Below are 20,088 nucleotides of genomic sequence, written 5' to 3' on the forward strand. Positions count from 1 at the left end.
CATATATCACAAAAAGAAAATCCATTGAAACTACCATCAGGTTCATCTTCTCTAAACAGCATTTCATATATACCCAAAACTTGCAACACACCCCCGACCTACCCATCCCATTGGCTACTGGATCAGCTCCCAAATTCTTCTAATGGAGGCTCACCCCATGACAGCAACCACCTCTTACTACCATTTCACCTTATACTCTTCTTTACAATCCTTTGCTGTAGCTAGAGAGGTCTACACACCATTTCTTGAAACCATGGCTTTGTGCATGCACATCCCCCAGTGAGATGGCTTTACTTCTTTATTCTACCTTTGTAAATCCTACTTTTCTCCCAACTTCCTCTTCCACAGCAAAGTTACTTTCTTAGCCATACAACACTGTACACCCATGAGTCACTTCTGCTTTGCTTCTCAAAGAGACCAGTTGGCATGCTAGAAAGAGTACATGCTCTGAAACCAAACAGTGCATGCATTATATCAAGCATGGATTATAATCCTAGTCTTCTCACTCATTACACAGCCATGAAAAATTGCTTCACCTCTATGGGCTTTAATTTTCTCAACTGAAGAATGGAAACAGGGGCGCCTGGGTGGCTCCGTGGGTAGAGCATCTGACTCCTGATCTTGGGGCCATGAGTTTGAACACCATGTTAAAAAAAAAAAAGAATGGAAATAATATACATCATATTCCTGAAAATAATCTGAAGTGCTACTTTGTAATCCATCTATTACTCAGATAACAAATACCATTTATATTTTTAATAAAGGCTATGCATTTTTATGTTAGGCAAAAATTCTTAAAAAAAAACATTTGGGGGTAAACTAACTCATGTGTTCTCCTGTTTTATACCAACTCAATAGCTCCTTTTCTAGAAATAAGAATAAAAATTTAAATTCATGATGTCAGTCACTCAGCTCAAACCCTTGTTTGTCAGATTTCATAAATGAGTATCTTGGTAAGAAAGTAAACTTAAAAAAAAAAAGTGAGGGGATCCCTGGGTGGCTCAGTGGTTTAGCACCTGCCTTCGGCCCAGGATGTGATCCTGGAGACCTGGGATCGAGTCCCACGTCGGGCTCCCTGCATGGAGCCTGCTTCTCCCTCTGCCTGTGTCTCTGCCTCTCTCTCTCTCTCTCTCTCTCTCTCTCATGAATAAATAAATAAAATCTTTAAAAAAAAAAAGTGAATGCAGTGGAAGTACAAATAGTCCATCCATTAAATCAGCACTATAAGCCAACAGCGTGCCAGTGACAGAATGGGCCCACACCCATTCTGTGGACATATAAATATTTGGTTTCGAAGGGAAAAAAATCTGCCAAGAAATTTATTCTGATTATAATGCGTGAGCATATTGCCACCTAAGGGAGATTAGAGACTACTAAATAAAAAGCAGTTCTCATCTTTTGAACCTTTTAACTACTAATAATTGGGTACTTTGCTGATGATGCAGAACAACTTTTCAAGCTGATTAATAGATCATTTGTATAGAAAAGGCACCCCTGTTCATAAAACAATTATGCTAATCCTCTAATTTTTTGCAAAAATTATGAAAAATTCTAATCTTTCAAGAATATAGGTTTGGGATGCAGATGGCATTTGTATATTACTTGTCAAGCTCATTAACATTTTTGAATTTCACATATTTTATCCTTACAACCCCATGAGAACTCTAATATGGGGATTATCACCCTCTATTTAAAACTGGTAAACAAAGATTCAGAAGCAACTTAGAAGCCTGTCCAAGGTCAAATAGCTAGTTAAGAGGAGACAGTCTTAGAATTTTGATTTCCTAAACTAGTGCTATTTTCAAAGACTCACTAAGTAAATATTTTCACAGTTCATAAAAGTGAAGGAAATCTTTCTTTACTGGAAAGACTCGACTTCATTTGATTCATTTTAGATGTTTACACTGGTAATACAGTTTTAGCTTGTGCCTATACAAATTCAAAAGTTACTCATTTTCCTGAGTAGATCGATAAGCTGAGTCAATGTTTGATTATGACTAGAACAAAATTATCAAAATTATTCCAGAGCATGGCCAGTGTAAATATAATGGCCTGGATACATCTTGTCTCTGTGCATAAAGAACAACATGGGATATTATTCTATTTTTTGTGAGACTCTTAAACAACACTGAATCTTAATGAATGCCAAACAGCAGGCTAGATATTAGTGGTCTAAGAAGTTTTTCACCAAGTATAGCCCAGAATGTAAAATTTATTTATGAGCTACTTTTTGGGTGCAATCATTAACATTCAAATCCAGGCACAGAGTAAAGTAGCTGATTTGCATAAATGAGAATATGAATGAGGGGAGTCACTAAAGTGTGAACTCAAAAGCAGGAGACAATCTAATGACTGACATTTACTTCTGATTGCAAAAGGTATTTCCTTTCAGATAAAAGGATTCTAGCTCTGTAACCTCTGATGTGTGTCATTTAATTTTTCATTTGGGTTGTACCTGTTACAGTCAAAATGTTTGCCCCTATCCTCTTTATGCCACCCAACTAACAATGTATCAAAGCTTGAAATGGTCACAGAAATTAGCAGGTTGCTAATCAACACGTGAAAGCAAAAAATACTGGTAGCCCAGTTCAAGGAAGGTAGACTCAGTTTCTCATTTTGTTTTATAAAAATTACATCTGAAGATATTATAGAGGAGAGTAATGCATCTGGTGGAAAGCTAAATTACATAGTGTCCAAGAAGCCCTCTATTCTGAATTTTTTTGATTCTACCCATTATACTATTTGTGGTCTCTTATTTTATGAGTAAGCAAGAGAAACAAAAACATAGGGTAAATTTAAATCAGCCACTATTATTTCACCCAAAACATTAGTTCATGATTCTAAACTCAAAATATATACTTCAATGCAATTAAAATTAAAATTTAGAAACAAGTAATATGATATAAAACAGTCAAAAGCATTGACCTTCAAATTTTTGCCACATAATGGGGTTAGAATCCTTAAAAAAAAAACTAAACTAAATGGCTCCCACAAACCACATGAAGGATTAATATCTGTCTTCCTTGATTACTGCCTGATAAAATATTATAATATAATCCTATAATTTCTGCACCACTTATTTGACACTTCAACTTTACATGAACAAACTGTGTTTGAGCCAAATGTATTTTTTATGCATATGTGAAGCTCAGAAATGCAAGAATTTTGATCCTAGGATACTTCAACCACATGTTCCATCACTGAGAAATTTTTAGACTAAACAAAGGCAGGAAGAGTAATTTGGTGACCTTGTTCTCCGAACACGGGACCATCCCTGTGATATCAGTGGCTAAACCAGTACAATTATACACATATTTGAAACAGATTTAAAAATGTATATGCCAGACTTTTTACACATATTTCCAAAAGAAATGCACAAAATAGAATGATTTGAGTTTAGGTATAATAATTTCAATGATTGAAGAGAAGCACTGCCACATATTAAGTAATTCTAAACATTCCTGTCATTCCTAAAGAGATGTCTTATTTTGCCAAAGAAATCTTTGTAACTTGGATATATAAATTCAATTTTATAAATTAACTCAATCAGGAGACATCATTTTGATGAAATCCATTTAGTAAATACTTTTACAAATTAACTCTGCTTAATAATCCAGATTTTTCTATATGTATTTATTTGCAGTGAGCTAATTTTCTGTGAAAATTAGTTTGCATTCCTTAAGAACATATATCACTTTAGTATTTGTAAAATAAACTTTAGAAATATTCTAAGAATGCAGATAGCATTGCATTGTCATAAAAAAATCATGACACATAATACTGCTGTAATCTACACATACATAGTCAAGACATTATATGCTATTTTCCAGCAACTGCTAAGTTAGGAAGCTACAAAGTACATAAAGATGAAGATTTGTCTCTCACAGAAAACTGCATCCTTAAAATGCCAAAATGCAAAATAAAAGACCTCAAATCAACCTTTAACGCTCTGTCATGCCACTTGGCTACAACACATTCAGGCAAGCTTTTAGATTGTTTTGTTTTGCTGTGTTTTTAATCAGGTTAACTGTCTCACATGTCCTATAAGCAACAGGCCTCATAAAACAGTATAATGTTACTAAGAAAATCTTTTACACTGACTTAATACAAATCAATGAGGATAGAAACACATATACTAAGAATGTAAGACGGCAGTATCTGAACTGAATGCAAATAACACGATTATAGACCATTTATGAACCGGTCTGATCGATCACACCACCTTCAAGGTCTTCGGGCATTTTCCTCAAGTCAAATTCCTCTTCTTCTAAGCTATCGTTGGGACAAGGTGTGATGACTTTCAGGCATCAATTAATATAAATTGGAAGCAGACAAAGTATTAATTAAACATGACACTCTGATTATTTAAACCTTCTATTAAAGTTGATTATTCAGACCATGTTGATAGCCTGTTCTTTAAAAAATGACTGATGGTATCAAGCTTTACTGACTTCCACCAAGTCTACTATTTCCAACTCCTCAAGACAGAGGGAATAAATGAAGTGAAAAGAACACTGGAACAAGTCTAATAGACAAACCGACTAATCTCAGACCCCCAAGGTCAAAGTAAAGCAATTCATTTCTTGGCTTTCATCAACCCAAGACATGATTGATCAATCGCAGAGCAGGATTACAAACATTATACATCTCAATGATATGTTCTTTGCACTGTGTAACTTTGGGAACAATGATAGATTGCACAGTGGCCATACAAGTAATGTCATAGGCAAAACTCATTATATTTGCAAAGAAAAACACTGGTTTTTAAAAACAAAGTACATATTAGCGATCCTTACTACTACCAGGCATTTCATTTGATGGGAAGACACTTTAAATTCAGTGAGATTCCTTCATCTTTATGGTCCAACCTTTGGACATTCTTGCTCCTCAAAATACTATTTTTACTCTCATGGAGTCAACCACCATGCTATAGATAATTGCTGAATGCTATGAAAATCTCAATGATAATTACTGTCATTTTTCATAAATATGTTAAATCTCTCTTAAAGGATTCCTACTTCCATAGATCCAAAGCTACTCTTAGAGAGGAAAACAGCACAAAAAGACACTGAGAACATTTTTAGCATTATAAATGCAATCCTATAGCAGGTATTTTGCTCCAATTTTTAAGATTAGTGTTTTGCAAGCTTTAAAGAGAAAGTGAGATCATAATAAAAGAAATCATGAGCCAGTTATTTGATTTTATTCATCTCCCAGTTTACCCCTCACTTGTTACTGCACTTAAATGAACTGTTCCCTAAGTCATGTTCATAATGGCAGTCCTGAAATTACTCCATAGAGTGACATTAGATAATTTGAAAGATTTCCACTGAAATTAAATTATATGGAAAGGGTAGTCAATTGTGAGCATGAAACCTTATTCTACATTCTATGTATTTTAAATCACATTGTTATTTTCAGTGATCTAAATTAATGATCACTTTTTCTATTAGGTCACAATTTTAGCAAAATTTTATTGCCTAGGTGGAGGAGGATAGTAAAATGTGTTGTATGTTCAGCTGATGATTCATTTCACCAGCTGCCAGAAAGTTACACGTTGCAGCACACCTGGACACATGCACCCGTGACTGATCGGGAAACACATTTATCTCGGCATGTCACAAAGGAGATGGAATTATAATTATTCTCCCTTGTAACTAAAGATAGTTTGGAGCTGTATCTACCTACGAAATCATACAAATTACACATCTGGACGAGGTTCACATAATTTTGCCACCTGTTCTCTATGTTCAACCATAAGTATTTCCCAAATTGTTGCTTGTGTTTAAAAAATAAGATTCAGTTTTAAGAGACCTGGACTGATTGCTGACATTATAGGGAAATATTGTTTTTAAAATTAAGACACTGAATAAGTTAGTTAAAATCCTGAATTTCTCCCATTGATAAGTACACAGTACAAATTTAATCTCTGCTTTCCATTAAGGGGATTTTGTGGATTTCTCATATTCTGATTTCGAGAAGATAAAACATGTTAACTAAGTTTTATACAGAATCTTTCAGGTAAAAATTGAATATTGGAGTATCTAGTACAGCAGAACAGAAAGGTTCCAGAGATTTCTTTCTTCAATTTAAGTCTTAGTAGTTACTAATTATCTTGACCTAAAATTCCATAGATTCTTACTTAATTTCTCCTGAGAAATTTCTTAGTTTAAGACCTTAAAATATCAAATTAAAAGTATTCTAGAAATACTTAATGAATTTTGCAGAATTATGATTTCCAAAAAATGAAAATATTTCATCTGGCATAACCAGTGATGATAATCAGTCTAAATCAATTTTGATAGTTACTTTTAAATTATCATGAAACTCTCATATCTTATGTTTTTTTTCTTTAAGTACATATTTATTTTTTCTAAATATAAAAAATTAGGGATTCATGGGTGGCTCAGTCAGTTAAAAGTCTGCCTTTGGCTCAGGTCATGATCTCAAGGTCCCGCGATCTAGCCTACCATTGGGCTCTCTGCTCAGTGGGAGTCTGCTTCTCCCTCTTCCTTTGTGCTCTCTCTCTCTCTCTCTCTCTCTCTAATAAATAAATAAAATCTTTTTACAAAATTAAATGAAATCTGTACAAAAGAAGAGGAGAGATCATAAAATGCATATTCAATTTCAGTGCTGAAAGATGGTGGAACAGGCTTCAATATGGTGTGAAATAATTTTTCATATTTCTTTCAAACATACTGAAGAAGGAGAATTCCTTAGGATATTGTAACCGAGGAAATACTCTTATATGAGTAAGATTTTTTTTTTTTAATTTATTTATGATAGTCACACAGAGAGAGAGAGAGGCAGAGACATAGGCAGAGGGAGAAGCAGGCTCCGTGCACCGGGAGCCCGACGTGGGATTCGATCCGGGGTGTCCAGGATCGTGCCCTGGGCCAAAGGCAGGCGCTAAACCACTGCGCTACCCAGGGATCCCTATGAGTAAGATTTTATGTTGTTCTTAAAATCGGAATATGAGTATAATAACAACAACCAATTATATAGAGATTAAAAAGTACAGTCACTAATCTAAACATTTTATACATATTAACTCATTACCACAACTCAGTGAGGTAAGTGCTATAATTAACCTCACTTTTTTGAGATGAGGAAACTTCTTTGCAATAACAACAAAAAAACACTGAGTCAATACAACACTGTTCTTTCGTAGTTGCACATATTAAATCATAGACATTATCAATGTGTGAAACTAAGGCCCTTAAATTAAGAAAGAGAGAGAGAGAGAATCTTTGGTTGGCATACTGTTCAGAAATACAGAACAGAATACATCAGAATTTCAGATCAGGGTAATCATGGCATAAATAATTTTAAAATAGCTTAATATATACAATAGTATTATATATACAGCAAATAAAACTATACTTAAACTGCTAAATACCATTACAATAAAATCTAAACTATGCCACTGATGTACCATATAACAAATGTCACATTATAGGTTCCATCCACAAACCTACAGCTTGCCATTTTTTTTCCATAAGAAATATTATCTGATATTAGATTTTAGTAACTGGGCTCTTTAGACTTAAAAGACATAAACCATTGTAATCTCTTTTATACAATGGAAATTCAGTACCTACTTATATATATATAAAATCTAGTAAGAGCAGTCTGTTCTCTGTGTTACCACTTACACACTATTCTCAAAAACAGTAAAAACAGGGCAATCTATTTATTTCTGTAATCAATAGATTTAGAGTCATAAAGTGGCTTATTTCAAAATAATGCTAGAAGAGACTAGTTCCTGCTAAGTGAATGTTCTCTACCACAATTCCAGTTATAAATATGAGAGTACTGTCCTAAATTTCTCATATTTCTCAATAAAATAACCCTTTCACATGTTTAAATTACATATTGATTTGCATAACAGTTGAATCAGATAGTATGAAACATCATTTTAACCTCAATTGTTGGTTTCCTTGTTCAAAATGCTGATGACCCCGGTACTTGGCCAGATCCAATTGGCTTACTACCTCCTGATATACTTAGTGCCAGAATTTCTTTGCCTACCTTAATGTGAATTGTGAACACTTGAGCTTATTCTCTGATACCTAGGCAATTTCATACTGACCTTTGTACATGTCTCCTTTTTTAAATATTTTTTTTTATTTCTTTGACACACAGAGAGAGAGAGAGAGAAAGAGAGAGAGAGAGAGCATGAACACAAGCAGAGGAGAGGCAGAGGGGGAGGGAGAAGCAGGCTCCCCACTGAGCAGGGAACCTGATACAGAATTCAATCCCAGGACCCTGGGATCATGACCTGAGCCACCCAGGTGCCCCCAGTTTTGGGACATCTCTCTCCCTTTTTCTATTTATCACTCTCACGCTTTCTCACTCTTTTTTACCTCAAAACATCTGTTCATTATTTGAGAATCTATATAATAAGCACATCCCCATAGACAGAGTTAAGTATTTCTTCCTTTACTCTCTGTCAAACTGAGTAATCTATTATAGCATCATACTACGTTACTTTCATTTGTTTACACATTTGACTAGATCACAAAATTGTGAATACAAGTCTTATTCATCATATAAGAAGTTTCTAGCACAATGACTGAAACATGGTAGATGTTTGATAACTGCCAGATAAGTGAAACTACTTTGTAATTCAGTCCATTTCTTACATTGCACTTCTAAAAATGTCCCTCTTTTGCCCATAGATTATGTTGCTTTCCTGTATAAAGTCAAATGTTTTTATGCAAATCACAAAATTCATTTGTCTAAGTTCTGAGTTAAAAATAATTCAATTTAGGAACATTATGTAAATCATCATCAAATTACCTAACCATCAAAAGTATTACCTAACACACAAAAAGTAAAAGCAATCTTCCAGCTACTAAAATGTGTAAGCTCTAAGTATTCCACAGTTACTTCTAGGCTTCCATAACTAATTGTTTATTAAATACATTATTCTCTTTAATTGAATAGTTATGAAAAAACTCATATGAATTTTTAGAAATAATCAGTTTCTGGAGCTCGTGTCTTATGGAACATTTGTGGACAGCTGAAAGTCCACGTTAAGTTGTATATAGGCTTTTATAAAATGGATTACCTAAAATATAACTTTATTATTTTATACTTTCAGGTTATCAGATGAGTTAGCGTTAAATGTAGAATATATAATAAAGTTATTTACATCTAATTTAGAGTAAAGTCAAACAAATTTTGATGATGATGATGATGATAATGCTAAAGTTAAATTAGCCCACACGGAGTACCTTCTGGGTCTGCTTTTTCAACTGTATAACCTTACATTTTATTCCTCACAAATATTTCAGATTAAATATGGCCACTTACTTTTCAGGATTCTCCACTTCTTCAGTAACAAAGTTGAGATAGAACCTAAAAAGATGAAATGAATTATGAATTATCAATACATTTTATGATTATAATCCAAACATTTACAATCAAAATCAGAATTATAAAAAATTTAAAAACAAATACTTATTGTAAGATAAAAATCTCCAAGAATCAAAGCTCCCACAAATCATTTTTCTATTAAACCTTGTGTATAGTTATTTTTTTTAATATTTTTATATAGGTATAACATATGAATGTAAAGTGCACAAATCTTAATCCACACCTTGATGAATTTTTAGATATTTATACACCTATGGAACTTACAAGACCAAGAGTTAAAACATTCCTAGAACCCTAGAAGGTTCCCTTATGGCCCTTACCAGCCAATACTCTCTTTCATTCTCTTGTAAAGGCAACTATTAGTCTGACTTTCATCACCTTTGATAAATTAGTTTTACTTGTTTCATCACAATAAACTAATATTTGCTTGTATTACTATCATACAATAATTATTTTTTTGTATTTGGCTTTTTTCCCCCCAAATTTTGTTTGTGAGTCTCATCCATGCTGTTACATGTAGCAATAATTCATTATTTTTATTGATGCTGTTTATCATATTATTACACTATATATTCTACTGTTGATGGTTTTGGATTGCTTCCAACTTAGAGTTGTTATGGATAGATACCACAAATATGCCTGTACATGTTTTGTTGCGGACCATGCAATCATTTCTCTTCAGCATATATTCAGAATATGATCACTGGGTCATGGGGTAGGTGTATGTTTACTATCAAACTATTTTTTCTCATTTTTTTCACTCCCAGCAATATAGGAGATTATCATGTTTCAGTGACTGGGGCAAACAAAGTGGGAAATCCACAGTATTTCTTCTCAAGGAGCTCATAGTTTATAAAATGGTCAATAGAATAGTGCAACACAGCACAAGCAGCAGTGCCGGAGCATGCACAGAGCACGATGAGAGTCAGGGGTGAGGTGTAACCCTGACTGGTAAGTCAGAAAATTTTTCTAGAGAAGGCATCATTCAAGTTGAGTCTTCAGAAATGCTTAACATCAAGCCCTAGTGAAGTGGTATAAGAACATTCCAGACTGAGTATACCACATGAGCACAGGGGTGTGAGCAACACTTTATCATTTTGCAGTGCAAAGTGCAGCAGGAGTCATAAGCATAGAATTTAAGTACCAGATGGCCTTTGGCTTCCAGGAATCCAGATTTTAGTTGTGTTGACAAGTCAATCAGAGCTTGTAGGGCAAGAGAAGTCTGACAATAGCATTTCGTGGTTTTAGGGAATTGGCCATATATAAACACAAAAGGGCAAGTAGAACTGACAATGGTATCAAAGATAACAGTTTCTCAGTTTGCACCTCTTCCTTTCAATTCACTGGTTTCTGGTATATGCCCATCCAAATAACCTCAAATCATAAGACTATGAAGTTGCTTTCTTGACACACTGTTAATCATTACACTATTGGTGGATAACTAAAAAGCAAAACATATTGGAAAAGTTTCCCAAGTTCCAAACACTTTTCTGGCTCCTTACATGACATTAAAAGCATTCTAGGCACACAATATTTCACTCTCAAGTTTCATAGGATTACAAATATTACCCTAAAATTATGGCCCTAGAGAAATCCAGATTCCTTTCTTTTACTTTGTGATGCTACTTATCCCACCTAGAAATGTCTGCCCATCTTGCATCCTTATTTTTCTAATCCAAATGGATGGCTGGTGACTCATTAAAGCGTTTACAGTTCTTTTTCAAGGTTCTAAGACATACAATTGAGGCAGACTCCATCCTCAAATAAGCATACATAGATGGCTGAATTGTGAAGATGGGAAAACCAAGGGATCATAACGGAAGAGCGAAACATATAAAGACAAAGACATTTCATTTGATAAGCTAGGCCATTTCCACAAAATAAAAAAGGCATGTTTTCAAAATATTCTTCTGTTCTCTTATTATTCTTTAGGAGGTAAAACAGCCATTACATAGGTACACAGAAGCTTGGGTCTATAAATACCAATTTTCTATTACCTAAAACCAATTGGCTAGAATATTAGCCCAATAAGACTTTCACATACTTAGAGTATCTCAAATTTAAAACAAGAAAGAGAATACCTGTCTTATGTCTTATTTCATCTTGATAATAACCCATCTAAATTCACAAGTAGGAAGTCTATGTTCATGGTTGTTAAAAACTAGACAGCAAGTCCAAAATAGAGTTACTTATACTAAGCCCTCCAACACCAAACCAAGACAATTATAGTTTCTGCTCTCCCAGTAATGGTATTTTAAGCCAATCAGGAATCACTTGATTAGTACTAGCTAGGTAATCCACCTGATAGGTCCTGCTATTGCTTAAATGAAAGTAACCTTGTCAAAACCAACCTGTTTTATTGCCTACACTAACTTCTTTGTTCCCCTCCCTTCTGCCTATACAAGGCTCATTTTGTACAGTCCTCAGAGCTCCTTTCTATCTGCTAAATTAAATGCTGCCGGATTAAATCACCTTTTGCTCAAATAAACTCTTAATTAAAATTAACAATTTTAATATGCTTCAGCTTATCTTTAAGGATTTAATTAATTAATTAATTAATTTATTTATTTATTATTTCAAGTAATGAGAGAGAGAGAGAGAGAATCTGAAGCAGACTCCACACTGTGCATGGAGCCTGACTCGGGACTCAGTCTCAGGACCCTGAGATCACCACCTGAGCCGAAACCAAGAATCAGACACTTAACCAACCCAGGTGCCCTGCTTCAATTTATCTTTTGACAAGGTTAAGACATCTAATATTTTAAGTACTGTCTTAAGTAGAAACATTTGAATAGCTGACCAAACAGTAGTAGAAAAGGTGATCTAAAAAGTTAGCAGTCAAGGATATTTTTTAATGACTAGAAAGTAAGTTTCTAAAAATAAAGGTTGTAGTTATACCAGGAAGGCAAGCAACAATCAATACTTATATCTGGGATATGCACTTTAAGCAATTTCATGTGTTTGTTATAAGGCCAAAGCAATGGGAAATACAGGAAGAACATGCAGGGTGGGGGGAGAATGAAAGAAAGAAAAAAGAAACCCAAAATATCAAATAGAACACATACACACTCAGAAACGTTTCCCAGTTTCTCATGTCAAAAATATCCAGTTCCTTCTCAACAGTTGTTTCAGAAACTGGTGTTTTCCAACAATGTTTACAGCAAGAGAGGAAATATTTGTGAAAAAAGGAACACAATTTCAAATATTTGCCATAGCTCCAGAGAATAGAGAAAAGGAAAGGGCTTGGGGCAGGGTTGGGGTGTGAAGGAGAAAGCTTCTTATTTTGGTCCAAACATTCACATCCTGTGGGAAATACACCTTTATGCTCTCCTAGTCTCCAGCAATGAGTCCATAGCATTCTCCTTGCTTTACATCTCCTCAAGGCCTCTAGAGAATGTTCACAAGATCTATTGTTTCAGCTTTTCCATAATTGTGTATAACAAGCACCACAAAGCTGGCAATGCATTCCAGTACCCAACTATGTGAATTATTTTAAAAAGAAGCTTATTCTTTAGATTAGATTTGACAACAATGGCACAAAATAATCCCAGCAGGTGCTTTAGAAAGTCTAAATCCACTGAGGATAGGATTTAAAAGGGAGAAAAAAGACACTGAAAAACTTTCTATTACACAGTTTAAAAAAAAATACCCACCAAGCAATATTCAGCTTTGGATCAGGATATAGGACTGAAATTGGTTGAGTTCCCTTGGGCCAGAAGGAAGACTGGCAGACATATCTCTCTGAATGCAGACATTGGCAATAATATTAAAGTTGCTCTGCCCCAACTCTGTGACCTGGCTGGGTTAATGATTTCTTTCCCCCAATCATGTTTCTGTGAAGGAGTTTTCATCATTCTAAAAAGGTTCTCATAGCCAAAAGCCTACTCTATTCAGACCCAAGTTTTGGCAGGGTCTTTTTCCGATTCACCATGTAGAAGCTGAATTGCTGACAGAGCAAGGCCTCTTGGCCAACAAAGGTCTTGCTGCTTCTACTTACACCCTAGGTGGTTGAGTTCTGATGACAGTAGCTGCTTCTGTCTGACTTATTTGCAATACACACACACACACACACACACACACACTTTTCGTTTGCAGCAAACGTTGTCACAGCAGCAGCACAGGGAGTGGAGACCCATTCACAGTGCCCCATTTATAACTCCACCACCTAATCTTGTCATGATACTGTGAACGACAGAGAGAGGTCAGAGAGGCAGGATCACATTTGGAAAGGGAATAAATACCCCTCTCTGTGAACTCTTTTAATCTCCATCTTGTTCCATTTTCAATCAGATATTAATTTTTTTTTCCCTCTGGAACTCTGAACCAACTGCTTATTTCTTCTAGACATGGCTTCCTTTCTCTAAGACTGATGGCCACAGAATAACCACCACATTATTTCTACCTATCCACAAAGCAGCATTCAGGTAGCAGAACAGCCCTGTTATAGAAAAGCAGTTACTTATCTGTCTCTACACAAGACACTTGTATCAGATAACAGTCCACTTAAAATCCTGGCCTTCATTTCCAGTACTATAATTGAACCCCCGTTAAGAACATGAGAAAATCAAGTTTTCTATTCTTTAAAAGAGGGAATAGAGAGAAGGATCAAATGAGTAAAAGTATAAACAAAAGTTCATGCAAACCCCACTTTCCCTATAAACAGAGCGTTGAAATACATGTCTAGGCCCGAAATGGGGCCATTTAGTCCCCAAACACCAACTCTGGGGTCTATACTTATTTCCTTGTTCCTTATTCCTTTTCTATTTTTCCTTTCCTTGTCTCTTATTCTTGGAAAGAATTCTGTAAAAGCTCCTCCTATAAAAAGCTTCTTGTCTTCCATCCCATTTTGCAGTTCTCTGGACACTTGAAAGCAGACTGCCCACTTCATGAATTGTTAAATAAAGTTTATCTATGCCACCTAAATTATTTTTTTAAAATCAGTTTAACAAGAGTGACATTTTAGGTTCAGCATCAATAAAACTAGATATTAAGATAATAAGATAATTCAAAATGAAAAGAGTGAAAAAAATGGAAAAATCTATCAGCCCTCAAAAGCCTACAGAAGTGGAGGAGATTTGCTCTCCATGATGCTAGTGACCTGAATATTTGGTGCCGGTAGTGGGAGACGGAGTTGGATACAAGAATATTTTAAGATTCCGTGGGAACAGATGCATGGTCCTCACAGGCAAAAGAAACCTTATTCAATAGAATTAATCAAATCTCCCTTGTGACTATCTCCACATTCCACATTCCTGATTGAATATTGCTGGGCTCCCAACACTTGGCTCTAGCTGAAAGCTTTTACCACCTCCCCACTTCACTCTGGTCTCTGGGTTACCCTTCCAGTAGCTTGGCTGCTGCCCCAGGGCACCAGAGCTTTGATCCAAGCTGAATAGCCATAGAACAGTTGATTCTGCTACTAACCCTGTGATCACAATTCTGTTCTTCTCTCTGTCCAGCACCACATTGTGATTTGGACAAAACTAAGAAGACTTCAAATATACTGCGTGGTTCAAGATTAATACTTACAGACAATGGTTATAAGAATATTTCTCGAATATACAAATATTCTACACTAAACTACCTAGAGCTACAATCTTCGAAAGCCTTTCAAACATGCTTTGCTTCAAAAACTAGGTTAAAATTTTAAGTTCTTAGACCCTCCTAATTTTCCTCTAATGCTATATTTTCACAATTCCATGAGATCAATAAGGTAAATACTCCATTTATTTTGAAATATATCTTTATATTCCATGCATTCACTGGAAGATAAGATTCTAAAAACTAAAGAAGCAGAAGTCAATAAAATTTATATTAAATGCATTTATATAATTTTTGTGTTAGTGTGGTTTCCTGATACTATCTTTATGTTCATAGACCATTCTCACAGGTAAAGCTGTACAACTATTAGCTCTATAAATAATTTTTTTAAAGATATATTGCTACTAAGTACCCCAAAACAGTGAAATTTAAGGTTACTACAATGATTTTGATGTTTAAGCAATACTTTTCTACCCAGTAGCTTTCTTGTAACAGTCATTTCCACTGAATATTAGAGCAATAAAATGTACCTAGTAAAAAATCCCACTCTTATCCATGATTATTGTTATTCAAGCTTCTGAATAAAATAAGGCATAAGTATAAAATTCTAATGCTCCAACCAGAATGGTTATCACAGTTGAACATACACAAAGGAAATATACCATATCATAGTGATTTTAATCATCTTTCCTGCATATTTTGTTCTTAAATGTTGAGGAAATTTTGAGGAATTTGTAAGAGCCTTTAAAATATAACAAACTGTCTATTATACCTGATTTCATTATCTTAGTTTTTCCTACCCTGCTTTTAGAGTATCATTTTACCTCCTGGGAACATCTTACTTATTTCTATATCCGAATTATTTCATTCTCATGGGAAAGTAGAGAAAATCAATTAATTACTATTCACAAACAACCTTGGAGCTTCAGGTGAAAGGCCTTTTGACAGCAAAGAATTAATCTTTAATTTCTCATGGCACTATTATGTCCTCACTGAAACAGACTTATAAGTGATTTGTATTGGTTCTTAATGTCAGCAAGTTCTCTTGCTTAATTGTAGACTCTAACAGTTAAAACCAGAAATAGACAAGAACACTTAACTCGAGCTGTAACCAAAACCCATTGTGCTTATTTATTATCGCACTTTCTTGAGGCACAGAGACATTTTACAATGACCGAACATACTAACCACTGGACCAGAAAAACCCTGATAGCAACAAAATGCCTAGAAGACCACACCCCACACATCCCCTTCCCTATGCATAATCATAGGCTGAACACATGCCCACCCCAACCATGATTACATGCACCCTGTCTGCTCTCTTGCACTTACCCCCAAACCTTTCCCTATAAAACTCTAAGCATCCATCTTACAGGCAGAGAGGTTGATTGTTAAGGCTTGAGCCTGCCACTTGCCCCAGCTGGCAGCATCTGAAATAAATCTCTCTCTTTCCCTTTTCCAAACCCTCATCACTTGAGGTGTTGGCTTCTCTAGCAACAAGTTCATCTGAGTTTATTCAGCAACAGCATTGGCAAGCCCAGCCAGGAGCTGTACTTTCTATTTGTCTAGGCCCCCTCAGGATTCCCCAGGATGGAGCAGTTGGCTCTGGCAATGGGCACCAAGAACTACCCATTTGTTTTCTGAGTTAGTGGCTGCAGTAGATCTTTTGGTAACATGAAGACCCACATGTGTTTGTTTTTTTATAACATCAGGCTAAATCTAATGGTCAACTTGACTGAAAAACTCAGTTACACTTACATTAAATCATATACACAGTAATTGGCCTGATGGAGGGAGCCACACCATCTTTCTCACTTCAAGTAAAGCAGATTGTGCTGGATTGTAGCTATTCACACTTGTCTAGCACCTTGCTTGGCACTTAACCAAAGTACATGAAAGAATTAATAAACCATACAAACCACTAGATCTAGAGATATCAACTTACCAGCCAGCGTATGCATACATTCCATAATAAAAAGCTAGTGGCAACCCCATAATATTCGCACCTCTTCCTGAGAAAGCATCTTTAAAGTGTTGTGTTTGCCCTGCAATGACAACAGAAAGATTTAAGGACTTTTTAAAGAATTGGGTTATTGTTCATTCTTTAACCGTAAACATGGAGAAAGAAATGGGAAGGTTGGGGATAAACTATACCATTTCAGGTCCAGATTTCTCACTCCTTGCTCATTGCCGGATTCATCTATTAATACTGTATCCAGTCTAGATGAGGAGTCCCAAGAGTATATTGATCACTACTAACACTATTTCACATTTCTCTTGTAATAAAATTATTGCAAAGAGCAAAGCAATTCCTTGTTTGAGTGTGCCTCTACTCTTAAAAAGTTTGAGCATGAAAAAAAGGCTAAAGAACATTCTGTAAGATATGGTTTATAGGAGTATGATAGAATTCTTTTAAATAATGATAATATAATGCTCATGTCGGGGAGAAAGAATTTCCTCTGACCTTCAAGGTCCTTCTATCTGGACTAAGAATTAAACTAACATGAAACAGATTAACAGGAAAAAAATCAAATTTAATAGCATATGTACGGGGAACTCCCACAGACATGGAAATTCTAAAGAGAGTGAGGCAATATGAGTTACATGAGCTAAGAAGGAAGGTAAGTTTCTGAGGATACAAAGAGGAGAAAGAACATTAACAGGAAGGTAAGAGGAGATTTTAGAAAACAAAAGTTGTCCTATTGTGTAAACAAAAGTTGTCCTATTGTGTAAGATGAATTTCTTTGGTAAAGAGGAATCTGTTAATAGCTCTCTTCTGGGCATATGCAGGCAATTGAGGAGAGGTAAAGAGCTTTTCCTGAATCTGCTGGGTTTTGATTATTTTTAACTCAAAATAATGTTTATGTCAACGTGGCATAAACATCTTGAGGCAGAGTGCCCTTGGCCTCTACACTCGGAAAGCAATATCCACAGGTCTACTGTCAAAGAGGAGGTAGCAAAAAACCCAAGAACCACCTTCACATATCATTTAACTTTCTTTCTGCTCTGTTTTCCCCTGTAGTCCATTAAATACCCACAGTGGTTGGAAAGTCCTAAGGACCAAATCTGCCCTTCAGAAGATTCTTTTGTAAATAAAATTTCACTGGAGCACAGCCAGACCCTTTTCTGAAGTCTCCTTTTCTGTGTCTCTTTTCTGAAGAAAAAGGCAAATGAAATCACCCAAACAGGAAATATGACTTTGTTTCAAAATTGGTCTTCACTTAAGGAAATAAAAGAAGGATAGAAGAGGTGGATGATCTATGTGATTATGAACCTCTCTCTTCACTGAAATCTCAGTAGTTGCCTGGGTTGCCCAGACAACAATATATATTAATATAATCTGCTTTGAGATAAAATATAGAGAAGGTTGAGTTGTGCACTAAATAATTTTTCCCTCAAAGTATCCAGTTCCAAAATATAGTTCATTTAAAAAGAAATGACACAGTGAATTCAGAAATGCCTGTTTTACTAAAACATCTCTGTGTCCTCATTGAAGGGAAATATAAATACTGGAGCTCAGATAAAAACATCTGTTGAATATTCTTTTCTCATGACCTGTGGTCTCCTTGGCCTAAAGAGATAATATTCTAAGAGTACAGGACTGAATAAGAAAAACCAACGTTTATTAAAGATCAGGTCCTAAAGCAGAAATCCTAAAAAGTATCATTTTGAAAGTATTACAAAAGAGAGGCTTTCCTAAACATCTGGGATATTTTAGCTATATAACAGAAGTCTCAGAAATATGAAAGTCATAATAGTCAAAGGAAAATTTAACAAATCCTCATAAGTAAATACAGAACATACAGCTGTTTTCAGGATCTGATTAGAGTGGAAATAAATGCACACTCTGTATTAGTAAAGCTTTTCTCTTCCTGGAGTTACAAATTAATGTGAAAAATATGTGATTAAGTTAGAGAGAAAGAAAAATCAACACTTTGTACTAATAGAGTAAATTTACTTGCTAAAAACGCTCTCTAAAATATTAAAATTCACTTTAGATGTGGTAATATTCTTACTGCATTTCTCTATTAGGTGAGCTATAAAAGGAAGCCTGTTCATATTACGCACTGATAGCATAGATATTAATTAAAGAATCATTCTATTTTAAGTGTTGAAAAAGATCCAAAAGATAAATTATGATCTCTGCTCTTAAGGAATTTCCAATAAAATAACATTTGGAAAACTTCACCTCATCTCACATACATATATAAATAGGTGGTAAAAAAAAAAATGACTACAGTGTTACATTACATCAAAAAGAAAAAAAAAAAAACTTAGTTTTAAGGAATAGTATATCATCTTTTGGAACCTAAACTAGAACTAAGGTAGGGTCAATGACTCAGGGTCTCTGCACTTTCCAAAAATGGAAGAAACTCCTTAGAAAAGACTGAAGAGTTAGCCAGAAAAAGAAAGCACTAACAAAATAGGTTATTTTCTCTATATTTATAATGGATCAGATAAAATGAGCAGGCCAGCTCTGTGGTGGCCAATGTGAATTAGAAGAGCAAGCTCATTTCTTCTCTTTGGTGTTGGGCATAGCATTACAATCTTTATTGTGTTTACTCTGAGTTGGCTGAACTTGCTGGATTTGATTCAACCATTTAGCCAGGAGAGTTCTAAGATCTTCCATTAGTAAATGGACAATAGCAGCTCCTTTTCCCTAGCTACAGAGTGACGGATCTTTCAATGTTTGTTATTGTTTGAGGCTTCTACCATCAGTGATGATTTTGCTGGATTTGGGCATTTCCTTTTGCTTTGTGTAATTCTTCTTCTGCAACTTCATAAAACTTCTCTATAAATTCCCTTTCCTGGAATGGACAATACCAATGTAAACATTAAATACTTAACATTCCTAAATTATGTCACTCCTTCACAATTTCATCTCACTTTCCTATTTTCTACTGTTAGGTCCAGTGCTAATTAAATAACTCACCTGGATCTCATACTTTTCCAACAACTTCCACTGGATCCAAGCAATTACATGTACCTTCTTCCCTAGAACAACTGAAACTCTAAATAACATCACCTCTTCAACCATTTCATCTTTTCCTCTTAAACAGTCAAATCTATTAGGCAAATACTCCCCCCAAATAATATTACTTCTATTGCTCATAGAAATGAATGTTCTACTTTAAAGATAATGTAACAATAAAAATTAAGTTTTTA

General features: G+C 35.0%; 1 protein-coding gene across 1 annotated transcript in view; it reads right to left on the bottom strand.

The window, feature by feature from the left end:
* Positions 1–20,088, bottom strand: part of SLC7A11 (solute carrier family 7 member 11) — a 76,738-nt gene that overhangs the window by 40,110 nt on the left and 16,540 nt on the right. Inside the window, exons 5-6 of the mRNA XM_041759376.1 lie at positions 16,868–16,967; positions 9,319–9,363 (exon numbers count right to left, since the gene is read on the bottom strand). Of these exons, the coding sequence (XP_041615310.1) occupies positions 9,319–9,363; positions 16,868–16,967 (145 nt within the window). The remainder of the gene's footprint in view (positions 1–9,318; positions 9,364–16,867; positions 16,968–20,088) is intronic.

This window comes from Vulpes lagopus, chromosome 6 (genome assembly GCF_018345385.1).
Source record: "Vulpes lagopus strain Blue_001 chromosome 6, ASM1834538v1, whole genome shotgun sequence".
Classification (NCBI taxonomy): Eukaryota; Metazoa; Chordata; class Mammalia; order Carnivora; family Canidae; genus Vulpes; species Vulpes lagopus.